The 18,798-nt window shown below is 39.9% G+C and overlaps 2 protein-coding genes across 5 annotated transcripts in view; both read right to left on the reverse strand.

Annotated features, from left to right (window-relative positions):
- Positions 1 to 698: 698 nt before the first annotated feature.
- Positions 699 to 13,298, reverse strand: LOC131108691 (TLC domain-containing protein 4-B-like). Its single transcript, XM_058059907.1, has 7 exons — positions 12,414 to 13,298; positions 8,827 to 8,996; positions 8,295 to 8,384; positions 6,590 to 6,648; positions 6,411 to 6,505; positions 3,608 to 3,681; positions 699 to 3,321 (listed from the first exon to the last, which is right to left on the reverse strand). The coding sequence occupies exons 2-7, from the start codon at positions 8,979 to 8,981 to the stop codon at positions 3,000 to 3,002; spliced, it is 795 nt and encodes a 264-aa protein (XP_057915890.1). The 5' UTR covers positions 8,982 to 8,996; positions 12,414 to 13,298; the 3' UTR covers positions 699 to 2,999.
- Positions 13,299 to 13,677: 379 nt separating this feature from the next.
- phldb2b (pleckstrin homology-like domain, family B, member 2b) overlaps positions 13,678 to 18,798 on the reverse strand; it is a 37,812-nt gene continuing 32,691 nt past the window's right edge. The window contains exons 19-24 of one of the 4 annotated variants that reach the window (XM_058059902.1): positions 18,524 to 18,674; positions 17,796 to 17,886; positions 17,439 to 17,585; positions 17,131 to 17,350; positions 16,140 to 16,225; positions 13,678 to 16,053 (exon numbers count right to left, since the gene is read on the reverse strand). In XM_058059902.1, the coding sequence (XP_057915885.1) occupies positions 15,913 to 16,053; positions 16,140 to 16,225; positions 17,131 to 17,350; positions 17,439 to 17,585; positions 17,796 to 17,886; positions 18,524 to 18,674 (836 nt within the window). In that variant the 3' untranslated portion in view covers positions 13,678 to 15,912. The remainder of the gene's footprint in view (positions 16,054 to 16,139; positions 16,226 to 17,130; positions 17,351 to 17,438; positions 17,586 to 17,795; positions 17,887 to 18,523; positions 18,675 to 18,798) is intronic. The other 3 variants (XM_058059903.1, XM_058059904.1, XM_058059906.1) reach the window with 3 other exon arrangements.

Genomic DNA, 18,798 nt, shown 5'->3' on the forward strand with positions numbered 1-18,798 from the left:
ATAATCAACAAATTTCTGATGGGATTTTTTAAATTTCATTTTTTGGAGGTGTGGAAAATAAATTGCCCCTAGGCAGCACTGGGGCCCCCCAGCTCTGAAAACATTAAATATAGGTTTGATTACATCTTGAAAGGAATAACAGCATAAGGTGGTTTAATTCATATAGGTCTCCATAAACATAATATAATCACCCAGAAGGGAATTGAGGTTACGTTTATTTGGGTTTCCAGTTCATGTGGGAGTGAATAGAAGGTGGAATGGATAGGACAAAGAAGCTCACAAGCACTGAGGAGATAAAGATCAAAATTAGTAACAGTAAAAGGGAAATAAACAGCCCCGGAATGGCAGAAATATTGCGGTGGACGGCATCTATTTTATCTTCATACATTGTATGAAAAAGATAGGGGTTGGATAAAGGACATAATGAGTCACTGTGGGGGATTTTTTGGCCCACTCATTTTTGCAGAATTGTTGTCATTCAGCCATATTAGACGGTTTTCCAGCATGAAGTGCATTTTTAAGGTCATGCCACAGCATCTCAATAGGATTCATACAAGTTTTCCAGGTCCTGAAGCAGTAAAACAGACCCAGACCATCACACTACCACCACCATATTCTACTCTTGGTATGTTTTTTTTCCTGAAATTGTGAATAGTCAGAATTACAAACCCTATTTAACCGAAATGAGACACAGCACATCAGTTAATTTGGCATTTATTAAGGAACAAAGAAAAGTGTAATGGTCAATATTTGCTGTTATTCCCCAACACATTCACAGAATGTCATCACATAACCGCTCCATCTCTCATCTACATAATATATCAGTACTGTACAAACCAACGGAGGGCAGCAGACTGCTACTGGCAATAATTTAAAAAACACAGAGATGGGTTTGGTTGGTATTTGCAACTGCCCGGGTTTGTTCTCATAAACTGTGCTGATTCTTTCAAGTATTTCTGTGCAGGATATGAGAGCGAAGAGTAAACATTGTGTACATGTGCTATGGCGATGGTAACGTTGAATGCTGTATATCTCCATGCAGTATCACATGCGGTTAAAAGCATGAAGATGACTATTGTAGGGTATTTCCCCTTGTAAGAGCCAATAAAATACTGACCGATTGGTGACTTACCACAACAAACACCAACTGTATGTTTTTTGTAAAAAAAAAAAAAACAACTTAACATTTCAACAGAAAAGGCCGAAAAATAAAATGAAACAGGCATCTGAGAAATAAAAAAAATGTGCAATTAAAATATTTCAGAAGGCAACACTATGAATTTTATTAAAATAAATATCAATCCCTGTTTGTGTCCTTTCTTCCCATCTTAATGACTAACTCCTGTATATCATACGTAAAAAAAAAAAAAAGGGGGGAAATAATAAAAAAATAAACATGCAGATCAGTACAGGACGGAAGTGCCTTAAAGTCAATGTTAGTTTCCCCCCCAGCATAATCAGGGGTGTCCAAAGTGAGGCTTGGGGGCTGTTTGTTTTGCCAAAGGCCACTGGTAATACATTGGCCACCACCAATACAATTCTATGAGAAATAAATAGATCTTTAAAAAAAATGGGGTGGTAAGCTCAAACCTCGGTTTTCGGATGTTACTAGTCCGTCTGCCCGGTTCCGTATCGTCCAAAGCACCCTACAGGGACACCCTATCAGGGGTCTCGACTCGACTGGGGAATCGTGTTTCAACCAAGTGATCATGATTTAACATGACAGTCACATAGCAACTGGTAGATGACACATAGAGGGGTAACTACCGCTACTGATAATACAACTACAGTTAATCAGCTTCACCTTTTACAAAACCAGTGCTGCAAAGCTTTTGTATTGCAGACTCACAGTTTGAGTGCAATTTATAAATAAAGAAAGTTGCTAGTGAATTATTCTCAATAAATGTATTTTTGTTCATATACTATTGGTTTTGCATTATTTCCTATGGGAATTTCATATGTTTAATGTTTTTTTAAACAAAGTTGCTAGTGAATTATTTTCAATAAGTGTATTTTTGTTCATATTCTATTGGATTTGCATTATTTCTTATGGGAATTTCATATTTGTTTTTTTTAACAAAGTTGCTCGTGAATTATTTTCAATAAGTGTATTTTTGTTCATATTCTATTGGTTTTGCATTATTTCCTATGGGAATTTTATATGTTTAATGTTTTTTAACAAAGTTGCTTGTGAATTATTTTCAATAAGTGTATTTTTGTTCATATTCTATTAGTTTTGCATTATTTCCTATGGGAATTTAACATGTTTAATGTTTGTTAACAAAATTGCTTGTGAATTATTTTCAGTTTCAGTTAGTTTTGCATTATTTCCTATGGAAATTTCATATGTTTAATGTTTTTTTAACATATCACATACTATGGCTTGTTTAATTTTAATCATCTGGAACAATTTGGACACCCCTGCTCATAATGGATTAAAAAAAAACTGTAAAAATCTTGCTTTAAGTATCTATATAACAGTGTCATCATTATATCCTCACATGTGATGCGAGTACACGTTCGTTCTAATCTAATCCCTCATGGTAAATCCCGCTTGATTATGCGTCCAAACGCAACATTGACATTCAAGTTTCCCTTTTAGCAAATTTAAAAAAAAGGTACTCTGTTCTTTTTCCACAATAAAATCAAATAACCATGTGACTGTGGTCGTCCAATGAAAGATGATCCAATGATCCAATGTGATCCATTGCTTCGACTCCCTTCTTCATCAAGCAGTAGTCTAGTTTGACCAGTGTATGTGTGTAAAGGATGGTAAACTATTTCAGTTTGGGCTCAACAGTTCAGCGAAGTGGTCAATAAAAAAAAAAAAAAAAAGCTAGGCCATGTACACAAGAGTATTGCTCGGCGGTCATTTCATGGCTTACAGATGGCCAGTCATATTGGTCCATCATATTTCTGTGACTGTGCCCACCTTTAAAAGTTTCCTCCTCCGTACATTCGCCCCTGTTGACAGTTTAGGGTCCTCACTTCCGCTTTAGTCAGTCGGACTTCCCGTTCTCCTGAGGCGCCACAGTGGCTTTGCTGCGGCCGGCCGACTGCAGCACCTTGTAGCATCCACGGGCGATCTTATGCATCCACATGATGTTCATGATGTCCAAGCAGATGCTGGAGCAGATCCACGCCGAGCGCCCGCCGAAGGGAACCAGGTAGTAGGCCTCGGTGCCGTAGACGGCGTACATGCGAACGTAGTAGACGGGCATGACGGCAACGCGAACCGCGAAGAACACCACGGCCATGGCCACGCCGTTTACCATGTTGGGCCGGGACGACTTGGGGTAGCCTAGAACCTCAAAGAACCAGCTGCAACAACAACATGGACAACATATTTATCATTTATCTTAAAGCTGTTCTACGAATGACCTGCTTTTCCAAATTGTGGCCTCCTCGCTATTAGCGTTCTTCCACTAAGCGTAACAGAAAACAAAATGAGTACAAATAATTATGGTTACATACAGTGCATTAGCATCATTACATTACAGCTATAATAATCAAAAGATAATCAAAAGATGGTTTGGAGTAAGTAATGTTTCTTTACAAAGCTTGTTGTAATGTATACATGAAACCTGTTGAAAATGGTGGTACATACCGCTGGTTCACGCATGGAGTAGAAAACTCGGCAAGTAGACGGAAGTTAGCAAAATAAGGCAACATGCCTTGGCCCTGCAAGAGCAATGTAAGAAGAGGAGGGGAAAAAACAACAAAGAGGTAAAAACATACAAACAAGAGTATCACAAAAATGAGATTCCAATATTCTGGCAGCTGTCATGAGGTGTTGTGTTAAAATGCATAACTTATTTCTGCTGCCCTCAAGTGGCTGACGATTGAACTACAATAAGTGACATGAATAGGCTGCAAGCTTTTTACACACGTCGATACATTCAGTCACAGCGTGACGGGGAAATCCAAAGCCATGCAGACGAAAAGCAAAGAAATATGAAGATGATTTTTAATTTTTTATATATACATATTCATCCCCAATAGCTGTGATACACCCTAATTAAATTCTTCACAGTAGCTAACCCAATTAAAACGCTTCATCTTAGAGAATAAAAATTAAATAGCATCAAGGACACACGTCAGATATGATGTTGAAGTTAAGCCACTGGTCAAATTATTAATTTTGTATCTTTTTGAACACGTTAAACACGTTTTTAACACACATAATTCATGTACTTACTCTACATAGGGGACGACAAAGTGTCAATAATCAGCAAAAACGCTACTCTCAACTCAGGTCCGTCACTTTAAGACATCCGTGTGAAACATCAACATATCATCAACAGTTCCACACGTTACAAAAATAGAAAGCGCACAATTGGAGTAAGTGTTATACGATTCATGCTAGCATGTTTTTGTAATATTTTGAGCAAATTACATTTAGCATGTGTACCTAATGTTGTGTATTTGACTCGTGGCCTGACTTCTAAACATCAAATTAACAAGGAAACTTACCTGGAATAAAAGCTGCTCACTAAAAGATACTTACTAAGCAATACTAAACATTGTAGTGTACATCCTGTGTACTTTCCACCTAGCATGCCAATGCTAGTACCTCTAGGAACTGGTAAGTCCATACTGTAACTGGGCATCACATCTGCTCAGTGCAACCAAACAGCAATAACAGCAGACAAGACAGGAATTAAAAGTAAAAAAATAATAATAAAGGAGTACTCTGAGTGCCTAAATGACACATAACCCTTTTTGGTAGTTTTTGCATGAAGTGTGCTGAAACCAGCCAACTCTGTTTTTGCATATCGGGTTGGAAGAAGGGGCGATTAAAAACGTTAAACGTGAGAAGAAGACACACAGAGACGGACACAGAGACCGGAAGAAAAATACACACAGGAAGCAAATATGAAGCGACAACAGTGTGAAATTAAGCATGCATCTAAACGTCACACAGGAGGTCATATATATTGATATCAGTGATTTGTGCAAGTTAAAAACAGACTTCATTCTTCTCACCAAGACATAATGAAAGCAAGCTCAAACGAGTCGACACTCAAATTCACGTCAGCTAAACAACTCTTTGCGTTCATTAGTGGTGAATGAGATGAGATGAAAACTCACACAAATACACACTCAAAAAAAAAGAAACCTTGACAACAATTAACACAACTAGATCATATGAAAATGGCATTTATGGCTACTTCTGCTAGGTTTTATTGTGCTTTTTTTAACTTCACATTACAGTCATGAGTGTCCAGTGACAGTATGGATGGCCTTTTTTTATAATACAGCTCGACTAAAATGAATATGATTGGATATACTTCATTTCAAGTGCATAAGAGATCAAGGTGGGTGTTAAATTTACAGCGTGTTTCTGCTGCCCCCAAGCGGCTACAAATGGAATCACAACAGTTAAAACAGCTTCAATAAGGATGTATGACTGCTTGTACAAAAACCTGTGCAAGCACATCCCTTAAAACTGCATGTTGTAAATAGATTGGACTATTATGTGCAAATTAATTTAAATATGACTGAAGGCAGAGCAATGCACACTGTAAAGCCGTTAAAAAAAAAACATAATCGAAAAAAGTGCCAGCCAATGCGAGAATATGCTTTAGCGTCCAAGTGGCGCTGACAGTTTTCCCTTTAAAGGGAAATCTCGGGGGAAAAGAAAGAGAGAGAGAGAGAGAGGTGAGGGTAAAAGTACACTCGGGTACAGAAACAGGTGGGAAAACGGGTGTTGCAGTTGTTCGGTTAAATGCAGTTTGTTCACATGCAACTGTAACAGGAACCCTGCAAGGGGCCGTTGGCATGCATGGCAGGTGTTAATGCTAAAACATCGAGATAGAGAGATAGGCGAGGGAGGGCGGTGGGGGGGCGGGGGGAGGTCAACAGAAAGCACAGGGACTGTAAGAGCGAGGTAGGGGCGAGAGGTAGGGAGGGAGATTCAACAGCCAGTACCTTTTGTTGAGCATTCCATGCAAAAAATACCATTGTCATTTCTGTAATAATAATTACATGACTAGAGAGTAAACCAAGAGTGAACAGCAAGTGTCCTAAAAGGCTTGGCTTGGGTCCTACTGAGATATAGACTCACACATTGTGGACCCCCCACAGTCAGGAGATCAGATCTGGGTTCGATTCTCCGCTTGTACTCCCATATTCAAAAAAATGCATGCTTGGTTAATGGCCGTATGTCCATAGGTATGAATGTGACTGTAAGCGGCATAGAAAATACACACATGGATGTTAGTGAACTGTTCCTAGAGGGACGGAAATGGACTCCATACTGATTAGCCTTGTACTAGTACATATTAAATTAGTGAAAAATAATTATTCTACAAAAATAGCTGATTTCCAGGACACTGCTGTTCACCCGTGATGGTCGTCTCCTTCCCATCTTGCCTGCACGTTCTGCTATTGGACAATAGGGCACTCACCAGTACATAGTAGTAAGCATACAACGCTGCCAGATGGTGTACTACAAAAAACTTGTCCCCTATCGCCTTCCAATAGTAAAATATTAGCAGCAGATCTGCAAAAAAGGGAGAGAAAAACAACACATATAAAAATGAAGCCAGTGTATTTCATTCCGGTCATTAAGTGGTGTTGGACTTACCGGATATGAGGTAGCCTGTTGTGATGGCAACATTAGTCTTCACCAGAGTAGGATCTCCCCTGTTGGACAAACACACCCGTGCATATTATAGCTTATATTGCATTTCAACGCTTTATTATTAAGCCTCGTTTTCACAGCATTCCGTGTTAGGACGTTTCGTATTGAAGTGGAATTAGACGTCCATGTATGGTAGCTGCTGTCGCTATATCCTCAAAAGATGACATCGTTAAGACAATTAACCATTTTTGGTAACACAAGGATGAGGCAGGAGATCCATGTTACGTCTGCCAGTGAAGAAAGATAATAATAATAGATAATAAAAAAGTTGTAACTAAGTACAAGGGTGGATTTGTGTCGTGCCGTGTGAGGAATTCTGCAATGGAGCACATTTCCATCATTTGTTCCAGTCTCAACCATAATATGTTTGGAGTTGGAGCATAGAAACCCTGTTTACAACCTTCAAAATTTGGTTTGTAACATTATTAGAGCCCCATAGATATGAAATAACACCCCTACAGTCACCTTTACCCTCATATTACCCAATATAGTAGCAGTAATACAGAAAATAAGTCATTGAAACATAAATACGGGATAATATTGACTTCCTGCAGTGGCTTTTTATTCATTCTACACTCAATGGAACTTTACTGACACCTAGTGACCAAAGTGTCTTTTACACTTTGAGGGGAAAAAGAGGTGAGGTTGAGAAGAGCTCGGTATGTAATGGTAATGGTAATGGTTTTATTTTATTTGAACATGCATCAGATTACAATTGAATGCATCACATAATCAGTTCACAGTTCCACATGTCCAAAAGGAGTAGGAAGAAGCAAAGCTTATTAAATCCTACCCCTCCATCTGGTACTTTTACAATCAGTAACTGATTACTGATTGTTACATTTGTTCACTTCCTGCTTTCCTAATATAGTTTTATTTTATTTTATTCACGTACCAAAGTATTGTATTGTATTTTAAATTAAATTAAATTACAGTTTATTTTATTTTAGTCACGTACCAAAGTAGTAGTCATATGACCATCCAATGACATAATGGGTACCATAGTAAGTGTCAATATAGTGATATGTATAGCACATCATGACTGGTTCAAGACTCTTCATCCTTGTATTTAGCAAACATCAACTGCTTGTATTGTTTCTTGAATTGGCTCATCGTTGTGCATTGTTTGAGTTCCTTACTCAATCCATTCCATAGTTTGATTCCACATACTGAAATGCTATGGCTTTTTAACGTAGTCCTAGCATATAAACACACATGTAAAAACACATTTGACGGCAAGGAGGAAGTGTGAGATCACGGAGGAGTGTAGCTTTCAGAATGAGGCCAGATTACCCGTACTGTACTGTGCTGTAGGTGGGTTAGCGGGGGAAAATCAAGCGCTCCTTTTGTTTGACGTGCTGCTGTCGTACCATAATTCCATAGCCTGAGCTCATTGGTAAACAAACATAGCGTAGATTATGTGTGACATTTGGTCGAATGCCCAGCAAACATTGTGCAACGAGGGGGGAAAAAAACAGGTGAAGAACACCTGAAACTCCCAACTTTGCTGCAACGCCTGGGGCCATATTTGGGTCATAAGGTCTCTATTTGAGGTGGGACGTTCATTTATTGGATCAAATGCTGCATATAGTACATTAGGAAAACAATATTGCAGTGAGTGCACATGGAACCTAAAAGAGCTTCTCACCACACTGGGTCTTCATTGACGGCATCATCGAAGAGCAAAATGTAGAGACAGAAGATTCCCACCAACAGTGCGTGAAGAGTTGACACCGTCCTGAAAAAGAAACAATCAAGACTGTGACATTTATTGATCTTTCCTGTTGCTGCGTGTTGGGGTTGAAGCTTTATTTCCTGCGAGATGCGGAGCAAGTGTTGGAATGGTACCCCAATGCAGGGTGACTCCATCAGCACTCATCATTACATTCCATTTGCCCCTCATAAAACCACGACACCATTTCAATTTCACAAGTGCTCTCGTGAGTAATAAAGAGAGAATGAGTGAAAATGAAAACGAGTGAGTCATGCACGTTGGCAAAAAAAAAAAAAATCGACCAATCTGCTCTTTGACGTTCCCTAAACGCTCCAAGATCCCAGCACAGGATGTACACTCCTATCTGTAATGTTCCCATAAAAAGGAGGAACACAACTCATTTGGCTATTCAATCACAAATAAATCATGACACTGCAGATTTGGTTATATGAGCATCACTGCTTACCTCGAGTTCCATTCTACCTTCTGCTTGTCGCTGAGGCCCCGGAATCCCGGGCTGATGCGCACCGACACCCAGGGGCTGACTTTGTGGAAGAGCCACTGGAAGGTGAGGAAGCTTGTCACCGAGATGGTGAGGATGAGCTGGCTGAACGGGTCCATGGCCACCCGAGCCCACTGTACAAAGCAGAAGAAGCATGATTATAGAGACGCCGGGATTAGATAAACAGGACAGGATAATGTGGGAATTGAACAGCCTGTCTGGTCTTCACACATTGTCTGCTGGGTTGTGAAAGCGCCATTTGGACCTGCTGTTATTCTGCTGACACGGAACAATCACCTTCAGGAAAAAATGATGCATTTCCAGGCATGGAAGGTCTTAAAAACAATAATATCAAACACACCCTAAAGAGAAACCAAAAAATGTATTCCTAGTGTCTATATTTGGATTCATTTCCGCAGTGCCTCCGTGTGTGTGTTGGACTCCAGCCAGTACATTGTATGTCAAAGCAGATTTTTGAACACACCCCCTTTTGTTAAGGCGGTTAAACACTTACCTCAGTTGACAGCTATGATGTGTCAATAAAACCTGATCTGGCAAAAGCACAAATGATTTTTATTACCTCAGGAAATAAACATTATCTAACTGTACTTGTGTATTGGGCAGGCTTGGTTCAGCTAGTAAAGACATACAATCAAAAGGGCAAAAGGGCTTCTATGTATACAAGTCAAAAGCACAGGAAACACTCCCTGGGGGTGATTTTATAACTTTATTACGGCGTTACTGAAGCCAAACTTGACTGAAAGCCAAGATAAAAAAAATACACTCTCCTTTCACTGTAATGCATTACTGCAGTGGGCACTGGGAGTTTTATTTAATGGCTAGAGTGATACTTTGGATAAGAGCCGTGGGATTTCTACATGTCTTAAGTCGTGCTGTCAAGAACTGAGGAAGGGTGCAAAGGTTTGTTTTCGGTGTGTGCATACACACACACACACACACACACAGCATGCTTGGCAAGGATCATGTTGCCAAGGGCATGTGGTCACCTTTTCAGTCGCACATTCAAAACAAAAAGGTGGAACAATGAACTCCAACCTAAGATGATGAAACAATGTCATTGCAGGCGTGTAAACATGTTTTTTTTGCCCTTTATTTTATTACAATATACTCCGACACTGTTTATATATGTACAATAACACCACATTTACTCATGGAAGATGCTTCATCCTTTGGTTTTAAACTGATTAAAGACTATTAAAGACTACCCTTTGTCTTTATGTGCCCTGCTTGGTCCAGTGTGAAACACTGAATGTTCTGAACTCCTGCCTCCATGCTTGCATTGAGCAGAATAATGCTGCCACGCAGTTTTAACTGCCCGTTAATTGATTACCACGCCCATCCATTGTCGTTTTGTACTGTTAGTTTCAACAGATTGTGGGAATCTTATCACTGAATGTTCTGAACTCCTGCTTCCATGCCCGTGTTGAGCAGAATAATGCTGCCACACTGTTTTAATTGCCAGTTAATTGATTACCAAGCACATCCATTGTCGTCTTTCACTGTTAGTTTAAACAGGATGTGGGAATCTTATCACTGAATGTTATGAACTCCTGCTTCCATGCCAGTATTGAGCAGAATAATGCTGCCACACAGTTTTAACTGCCAGTTAACTGATTATCACGCCCATCCATTGGCGTCTTGTACTGTTAGTTTCAACAGATTGTGGGAATCTTATCACTGAATGTTATGAACTCCTGCTTCCATGCCAGTATTGAGCAGAATAATGCTACCACGCAGTTTTAACTGCCAGTTAACTGATTACCAAGCCCATCCATTGTCGTCTTGTACTGTTAGTTTCAACAGATTGTGGGAATCTTATCACTGAATGTTATGGACTCCTGCTTCCATGCCAGTATTGAGCAGAATAATGCTACCACGCAGTTTTAACTGCCAGTTAACTGATTACCAAGCCCATCCATTGTCATTTTGTGCTGTAAGTTTCAACAGATTGTGGGAATCTTATCACTGAATGTTCTGAACTCCTGCTTCCATGCCTGTATTGAGCAGAATAATACTGCCACACATTTTTAACTGCCAGTTAACTGATTACCAAGCCCATCCATTGTCGTCTTGTACTGTTAGTTTTAACAGATTGTGGGAATCTTATCACTGAGTGTTCTGAACTCCTGTTTCAATGCTTATATTGAGCAAAATAATGCAGCCTGTATCAATTCAACAGCTTTAACCGCCAGTTAATTGATTATGATGCCCTTCGATTGCTACCTTTTACTATTAGTTTCGACAAGATGGAAAACACAATCAATAAATGTTCTGAACTCCTGTTTCACTGCCAATATTGAGTAGAATATTGCTGTCAGTATCAATCTAACACAGTTTTAACCAACCATTAATTGGCTATCATGTCAATTCTTCAAAATCTTTTACTATAACTTTCAACAAAATGGGGAAATCTATCTATGAATGTTCTGAACTCCTGTTTCACTGCCAATATTGAGTAGAATATCGTTGTTAGTATCAATCTAACACAGTTTTAACCAACCATTTATTGGCTATCATGCCAATTCTTCAATATATTTTACAATAAGTTTCAACAAAACGGGAAAATCTATCAATGAATGTTCTGAACTCCTGTTTCACTGCTGATATTGAGTAGAATATTGCTGTCAGTATCAATCTAACACAGTTTTAACCAACCATTAATTGGCTATCATGCCAATTCTTCAATATATTTTACTATAAGCTCCAACAAAATAGGAAAATCTATCTATGAATGTTCTGAACTCCTGTTTCACTGCTAGTATTAAGCAGAATAATGCTGCCTGTGTCAATTCCAAACAGTTTTTTAAGCATTGTCCATCTATTGTTACTTTTTGACGATTCAACAAGATGGGAAAGTCTAGCATTAAATGTTCTGAACTCCTGTTTCATCACTGTGTTGCGTACAATGCCCATATATTGTTAGCTTGGAAGATTAGCTTCAAGAAGATGGAACCATCTATCACTGAATGTTCTGAACTCCTGTTTCACTGCCAGTATTGAGCATAATAATGCTGCCAATGTAATTTTACACCATTTCTGACTATGAATTGATTATCACGCCCTCTCTTAATAAGCATCTTATATGCACAAACCGTTCAAGCAGTACAAGTTAATGAGATCATTGTGAATGTCGCCGTTTCTAGTGTTTATTATTGTTGAATTAGCTGTGGTTTGTTGTAATGAAGACGGGAAAACATCACCATGTTTGAAACCGTTCTCCCCTGTGTGACTAAACTTGTGGCTGCTGAATGCATAGAAATATGGTATTTGGCATATTCAGCTATAGGCAGTATGTACAGGATCGTGTTTGGGACTGTTTGCTGGGCTAAAAAGGCGCTTGCGTAAGACGTGTTGAGGGGCCACACAAATATAACTTCGCCTTCGTACGTGGAATTCCTCCAACCATACAGCCATGTCTCCCATGTAGCCGAGGCTGCTTTCACTTTCTTTCCGAGACAACAAGGCCACCATCACGAAGCATCGCCACGGTGTATGGACCACCATTGATGTTGAAAAGAAAACGTACTCACCTTACGACTTTCATGAAGACGCCCTGCCTTGCTCGGGGCTCCCTCGGCTTTTTCTTAAGGTTCCCACGGCTGGTTGCAGAGGTGCATGCTCCGTGACACATCCACGGCCATCATGTCTGTCCATGCTAGATAAACAACACAGTCGCTAAACAGAGGCGGGCCTGCAGCTCCCCGCCTGGAGCAGCCTGGTGGTGTTTATCCACAAACCTTGTTGATGGATAACTGGCACGTTTGCAGAGGTTCCAGGAATATTTTTTTTTCGGGGGGTTGTTGTGATTGGTGTATGCCTATGTATAGACCCCGCCCCCTTCCCTATGCTCCATAGGGCTCAAGTTACAGCAGAGTCCTTAAAGCTACACACATGCAGGAACGTCACTATTTATAGACACCGCCTGTTGACTTCCACCAACACATGGCCCACTGCTCTCAATACCAAACACTTAATGTCACAGAAACAACTCTGGCTAGATTAAGTCGTATTTTTATTATTACTCGCTACAGTATTGATATCCGCTCCCTCAATATCACAGGACCTTTCACTATTATTAATATATTATAAATACTGTTATAACAGCTCAGCAAAACGGCGTCATAAATAAAGTCTTATATTAAAACATAATAAATGTGTTTATGTTTTCACGACGTACTGAAAATGCTACTCAAAAATCTTTCAATGACTACTTTTAAGACTCCTTAACCGTTACACATTTTGACCCTCAAAGGCTGTTATAGTCATAGCTCGCGCATGGGAACTTCCGGGTTTGGCCACGTGAGGACAGCGAACTAGCAACACAATTTAGACAACATAATTTTTGTTCCAAACACCAAAATATACCACTATAATTTAAATACTCATTAAATATGATTCAAAAGAGGTACATGAAGTCTTACCAGTCAGTGACTGTACTGCTACCAGAGAAGCTGTGTACAGCGACGTGATGGCGTCCGGATGTTGCAATGCATTTTGGGAAATGTGGTACTCAACAGTGCAGAAGAAACTAACGGTCTACGTTAATGAACGTCTAGCAAAATACAAAGGGATATTCAAGGCACTTGGAGCTCCAACTGCAACATTTACGTCAAGTGAAACGGAGCACCGTAAGAAGCCGAATGACTTATTATCAAAGACATCAAGGAACCGGATACACATTCAAAATGACATCATGTCAATTACGAGGAAATTAAAGACCACAACGACTTGAAGCAGCTTGAAACAAAAACAACTAACAATATTTAGAAACATTTATTTGTTAGCACAATAAATGATTTCTAATTCCGTTAAAATATTAACCTCCCGGCTTATTCGGGTAATTTTAACAATGTATTCCTATTGTATCACATTTTTAAATCCATTATTTTCAACCGGATGAGACGAGATTACAGTTCCCAGACTTACCACACGGTGATGCAATTGCACAGAAGGGAAGGTAATTGCGAGTTTTAAAACACATAACTCGTGGCAATAACAATTAGGTATGTTTATTACTTGCATCGGGATATAAAAATGATCATACATGCAATGATATTGGCAATAATGCAATTACATAAAATAAAAGGAACGGTGAGATGTGTCAGTACTGATGTTTTGATCCAATTGCAGTCAATAAAGACACGCAGTATATACATAAACTTTGGTCAAAAACGCCATGAGAAAGGTTGATGAGAATGTACAGATAAAAGCTGTTATAGTGTACAAATAAAAGCATTAAATTAGTGGTAACGACACCAAAAAAGCATAATTATCAGCAGCATAGAAGCCACTTTTGATATTATATTATACATGTACCATCATTTTTTATGAGTGATCGTTCATAAGTCACTGTTTTCTCAGCACAGGCAATACTACATAGAGTACATGGACATAAATGAAAAAAATATATGCATATAAAAATACTGTCTCACGTACATGAGAGTATAAAAAGGCACAGACAGGATTACTTACATCACAAGCAAAAGTGTGAGCGAGCTTCGTTTCTGTGGACACTTGTGTGGAATACTGTGCATGTGTTGTTCAATACTACATAGAAGCACCTTGGAGCTGCGTTAAAAGCTCCCAGTAAATAACATACGCATACAAAAGAGGCACTTTGGAATACAAGTGTGTATAAATTTACACGTATCTACATGACGTATGCATACACATTGTTAAGACCTGAGGATACCAGTAGAAAAGAAACTCTTGCGGTATTCCTTGTGTTCTCGCACAAAGCTTTGAAGGCTTGAAGTAGTAAATATTTCAGTATTTTACTGCCACATCAAAACTGAGGTAGTGTGTGCTCGACTACACTTGCGGTGGTAAAGCCTCAACTGTCTTGCAACATGAAGCATGTCCAATGTTAGGGGTACAGTGGTGTAAAAAGTGATTGCCCTCTTCCTGAAGTGTTTGTCACACTTAAATGTTTCAGATCATCAAGCAAATCTCAATATTATGTTATATTTTCAAATGAAACTTATTATTATGGGAGAAAAAAACCCATAACTGAGATTAATTGAGATCTATCAGCCTGGAAAAGATTAAAATTCCATTTTGAAAGCATTGGGACTCCAGCAAACCACAGTGAGAGCCACTATCCACAAATGGCCAAAACATGGAACATGGGTGAAGGTTCCCAGGACTAGCCGACCAACCAAAAGGACCCCAAGACCGCAGCAACAACTCATCCAAGAGGTCACAAAAGACCCCACAGCAACAACCAAAAAAAACTGCAGGCCCCACTTGCCTCAGTTAAGGTCAGTTTTTATGACTCCACCATAAAAAAGACACTGCGGAACAAAAAGAACATTAAGGCTTGTCTCAGCTTTGCCAGAAAAAAAATTTGATGATCCACAAGACCTTTGGTAAAATACTAACAGTAAAATAAGGTGGTGGTAGTGTGATGGTCTGAGGCTATTTTGCCCCTTCAGGACCTGGAAGACTTGCTGTGATAAGTGGAACCATGAATTCTGCTGTCTGCTGTCTACCAAAATGTCCGGCCATCTGTTGGTGACCTCACTTGTGTTCTTCAGCAGGACCATGAACCAAAACACACCATCAAGTCCACCTCTGAATGGCTGAAGAAAAACAAAATGAAGGCTTTGGTGTAGCCGAGTCCAAAGTCCTGACCTGAATGAGATGCTATGGCATGACCTTTAAAGGCTTCATGCTGAAAAACCCTTCAATGTGGCTGAATGACAACAATTCTGCAAAGATGAGTGGGCCAGAATTCCTCCACAGAGCTTTAAGAGACTCATTGCAAGTTATCACAAACGCTTGATTGCAGTTGATGCTGCTAAGGGTGGCCAAACCAGCTATTAGGTTTTCACACAGGGCCATGTAGCTTTTCATTTTTTTCTCCCTTAATAAACATTTAAGTGTGACAAACACCCAAATAATAACAATTCAGGAGGAGGGCAATGTCAATGTACTGTATTATAGCTGGTAAATTAGGGCGTGTTGTCCATGTAGCAGATATTCCACTACTAAATACGACAACATAAAACAGTTTAAAATTATCCTTGGCTACAACATGAACTGTGTGTATCCTTCAGCGCCTGTGACTATCACATCCATCCAGATCCTCATGGCCTCAGGGGAGGGGGCCACCATGTAGTAGACCCTGTCGTGAGTCTTGACGCTGAAGGTGAGGGAAGGGTTGGGGCTCTAAAAAAGATGACACAATTTCTGAATTAAGACACTGCATCATACTGACAAAGTACTAGTGAAGCTTTTTTTCCCCTCCCCCCGACCTTATGTGCATTCTTCAGGTGGTCATAGTACACTTCTTCTATGGCTTGGAAGTAGATCACTCCTTTCAGCTTGGCCTCATGCTTGTCTAGAGAATACAGAAGGAACATATTACAGTGGAGCCTTCAGAGCACTTGCTGTCATGTGCAATCATGCTCGGTGTTAGCATGCTAGTAATGCTAACATGTTAGCATACTAGAATTTTTTGTTATTTTCATGGGTCGACACATTTTTAAACACCCATGTCTTGTTAGGTGTCATCATTAGCATGTTAGCATTGTGAGCATGCTAACATGTTAGCATACTAGAATCTTTTATTTTCATGGGTCAACACATTTTTAAACACCCATATCTTGTTAGGTGTTATCATTAGCATGTTAGCATGGTGAGCATGCTAACAGTAGCATAATAGCATTTTTAACCATGTTTATACATGTTTTAAACACAATTACGTTTGGTGTTTTCTGCTAACATTAGCATTGCTAGCATGCTAACATTAGCATTTTGGGCAATTTTCATGAGCATGAACTTAAGCAAACATTTAGTGCTACCATGCTAGGTGTTTGCATGTTAGCATACCAACATAATTATACGAACATTTGTAGCATTTTCAGAGGAAGGCACTTATACACGCTTTGTGCTATTATGCTAGGTGCTTGCATGCTAATGTTAGCATTTTCTTTAAGTTGTTCCAATCCTTCCATTGTATGTTTTCATGGTCAAGGTATCTGAATATGTGGATAAAATATTACATATTTTAGGGAGTAAATCACAACGTGGGGCAATATTTATTTTTTCTTGTGCCTCTTTTTTCCTTTTCCATTATTTTATGACTGTATGCCAAAATATTTGTATTATAAGTTTAAATATTATAACATTTTCCCCAATATCTTGTATGTTGCTTACTGATATTTTTTATTGACAGCTTGTCGATATCAGCAGGTTCCACTGAACTCAATAAAACCATAAAAATGTTGTGTTTGAGGGTCCAACCTGAGTAGTAGGACAGCGTACGTCGATTGCGGTCAAAGACGAACCAGCGCTTCTTCCAGGTTTTGATTTTGCCCCCCATCTTGACCAGGTAGCCCCTGCAGGTCTTCTCAGAGATGGACAAGTGGAAGCAGGTGTCCGCGCTGTGTCCCGCTGACTCGATGTGGGAACGCAGGTCAAAATCATCCTTTCGTACGGGGAGGTACCGTGTAAGTGGGCGGGACTGGAGGGAAAGATGAGGAAGAGATTAGTTCCTGACACTGTTGACCACGTGGAACGGGGTCAGGGTGGGAAAAGGTAGTGTAAGATACCTGCACCCGTTGTTTCTCTCGTAGCTTCACCTCACGGTCGATGAGTTTCTGACGCCTGCTGGTCTCCTCCTGGAGCATTTTCTCCAGCTCCTCCCGTCTCTTCTTCTCCTCCTCCAGTGCCAGCTTGCGCATTTCCACCTCCCTCTCCTTGATGGGGTATTATAGGTATAACACAGCAGTTATAGAGAGGACAGATTAATAATTTATTAATGAAATTATTAGATTAATTTAGTGCAAGCACCATTGTTTTCTAGTATTACTCATGTTTCCTTCAATGAACCACAGTTTCTCGTAACTGTGCACGTTAAGCACTAATTGTAATTTGTATTCCCTTACTTCCTGTATTTATTTGATTACCTTATGTTCAAGGAGTCGGTGCTTTTCTGCTTGAGCTTCTCTCAGCAAACGCTCCATCTCCTCTAGCTTGGCCATATTAGAAGTGCTCGCACTGTAACACACAAAACACAACGAAAATCACTTTATCAGACTGTATTTAGGTTCTTCGCCCAACGTGCAAATGTTGTCTTATCTGGAAGGGAAATAGATGATGTCATGTCAGTGTTAAGATAAATGGTGCACATTAAGACACAGTCTAAACAAATCAGAGGAGATGTAGAAATAAAAACGGGGAAATCATTTATAAGGTCTTACCTTAGTCGATACGAGGGAATCACACTCATTGTCTGTTTAAAACTCTTTTTAAGGATTCACACTACAAAATTTTATTGCTCCAACAATCAGGAGCCATAGTGTGGATCAGCAACGGTTTAGAAATGTGCAGAATCTAAGCGCTGGAGCATAAGACCATACCATGAAACAAGAGGAGGAGGGGGTGCTTAAAAGTTGGAATAAAAAAGAGCGAATGAACGCACAGATGGTTTTAGTCCAAATGTGGGGGTCTGGACCCCCAAATGAAATCATACTGGTATGTTCAGAGCATCAGAACCTGAGGGGGTTGACTATGAGAGTATACACAAATTGCCCCTCTTCCGTAACCTGACCCGAGTAACACTAATCAAGAGAGTAATCCAAAACATACACATCCTATTTTCTAAGGAGGAAGAAAGATTCTGTTCAACACGGACCTGGAGATGTTGTCAGGAGAGCAGGCAGAAATGCTGGTCTCGATGGAGTCCGTGCTATCCACGCTCATCGTATCAAATGCCTGATTGTCGCGGTATCCGAAGGCATCGAGGTAGACGTTGGTCTGGGAAGACGCTCGGGAGCTCGGCTGACCTGGATGCACAAGACGGGGATGGGGGTAGGGGAGATCATCATTACGTCTCTTCAGTGTCATGAGTATCATACCTGTCTGTGTCACTCCCTCTTGGACGACCGTTTCCCGAGTCGGCTTCAGTTT

Source organism: Doryrhamphus excisus, chromosome 21 (assembly GCF_030265055.1).
Source record: "Doryrhamphus excisus isolate RoL2022-K1 chromosome 21, RoL_Dexc_1.0, whole genome shotgun sequence".
NCBI lineage: Eukaryota > Metazoa > Chordata > Actinopteri > Syngnathiformes > Syngnathidae > Doryrhamphus > Doryrhamphus excisus.

Coding starts and splice junctions, on each gene's coding strand:
- LOC131108691 (XM_058059907.1), bottom strand. CDS start 8,981: ATGGACCCGTTCAGCCAGCTCATCCTCACCATCTCGGTGACAAGCTTC. Junction 8,385..8,826: donor AAGGTAGAATGGAACTCGAG/GTAAGCAGTGAT, acceptor TTTCTTTTTCAG/GACGGTGTCAACTCTTCACG. Junction 6,506..6,589: donor AACAGGCTACCTCATATCCG/GTAAGTCCAACA, acceptor CCTTTTTTGCAG/ATCTGCTGCTAATATTTTAC.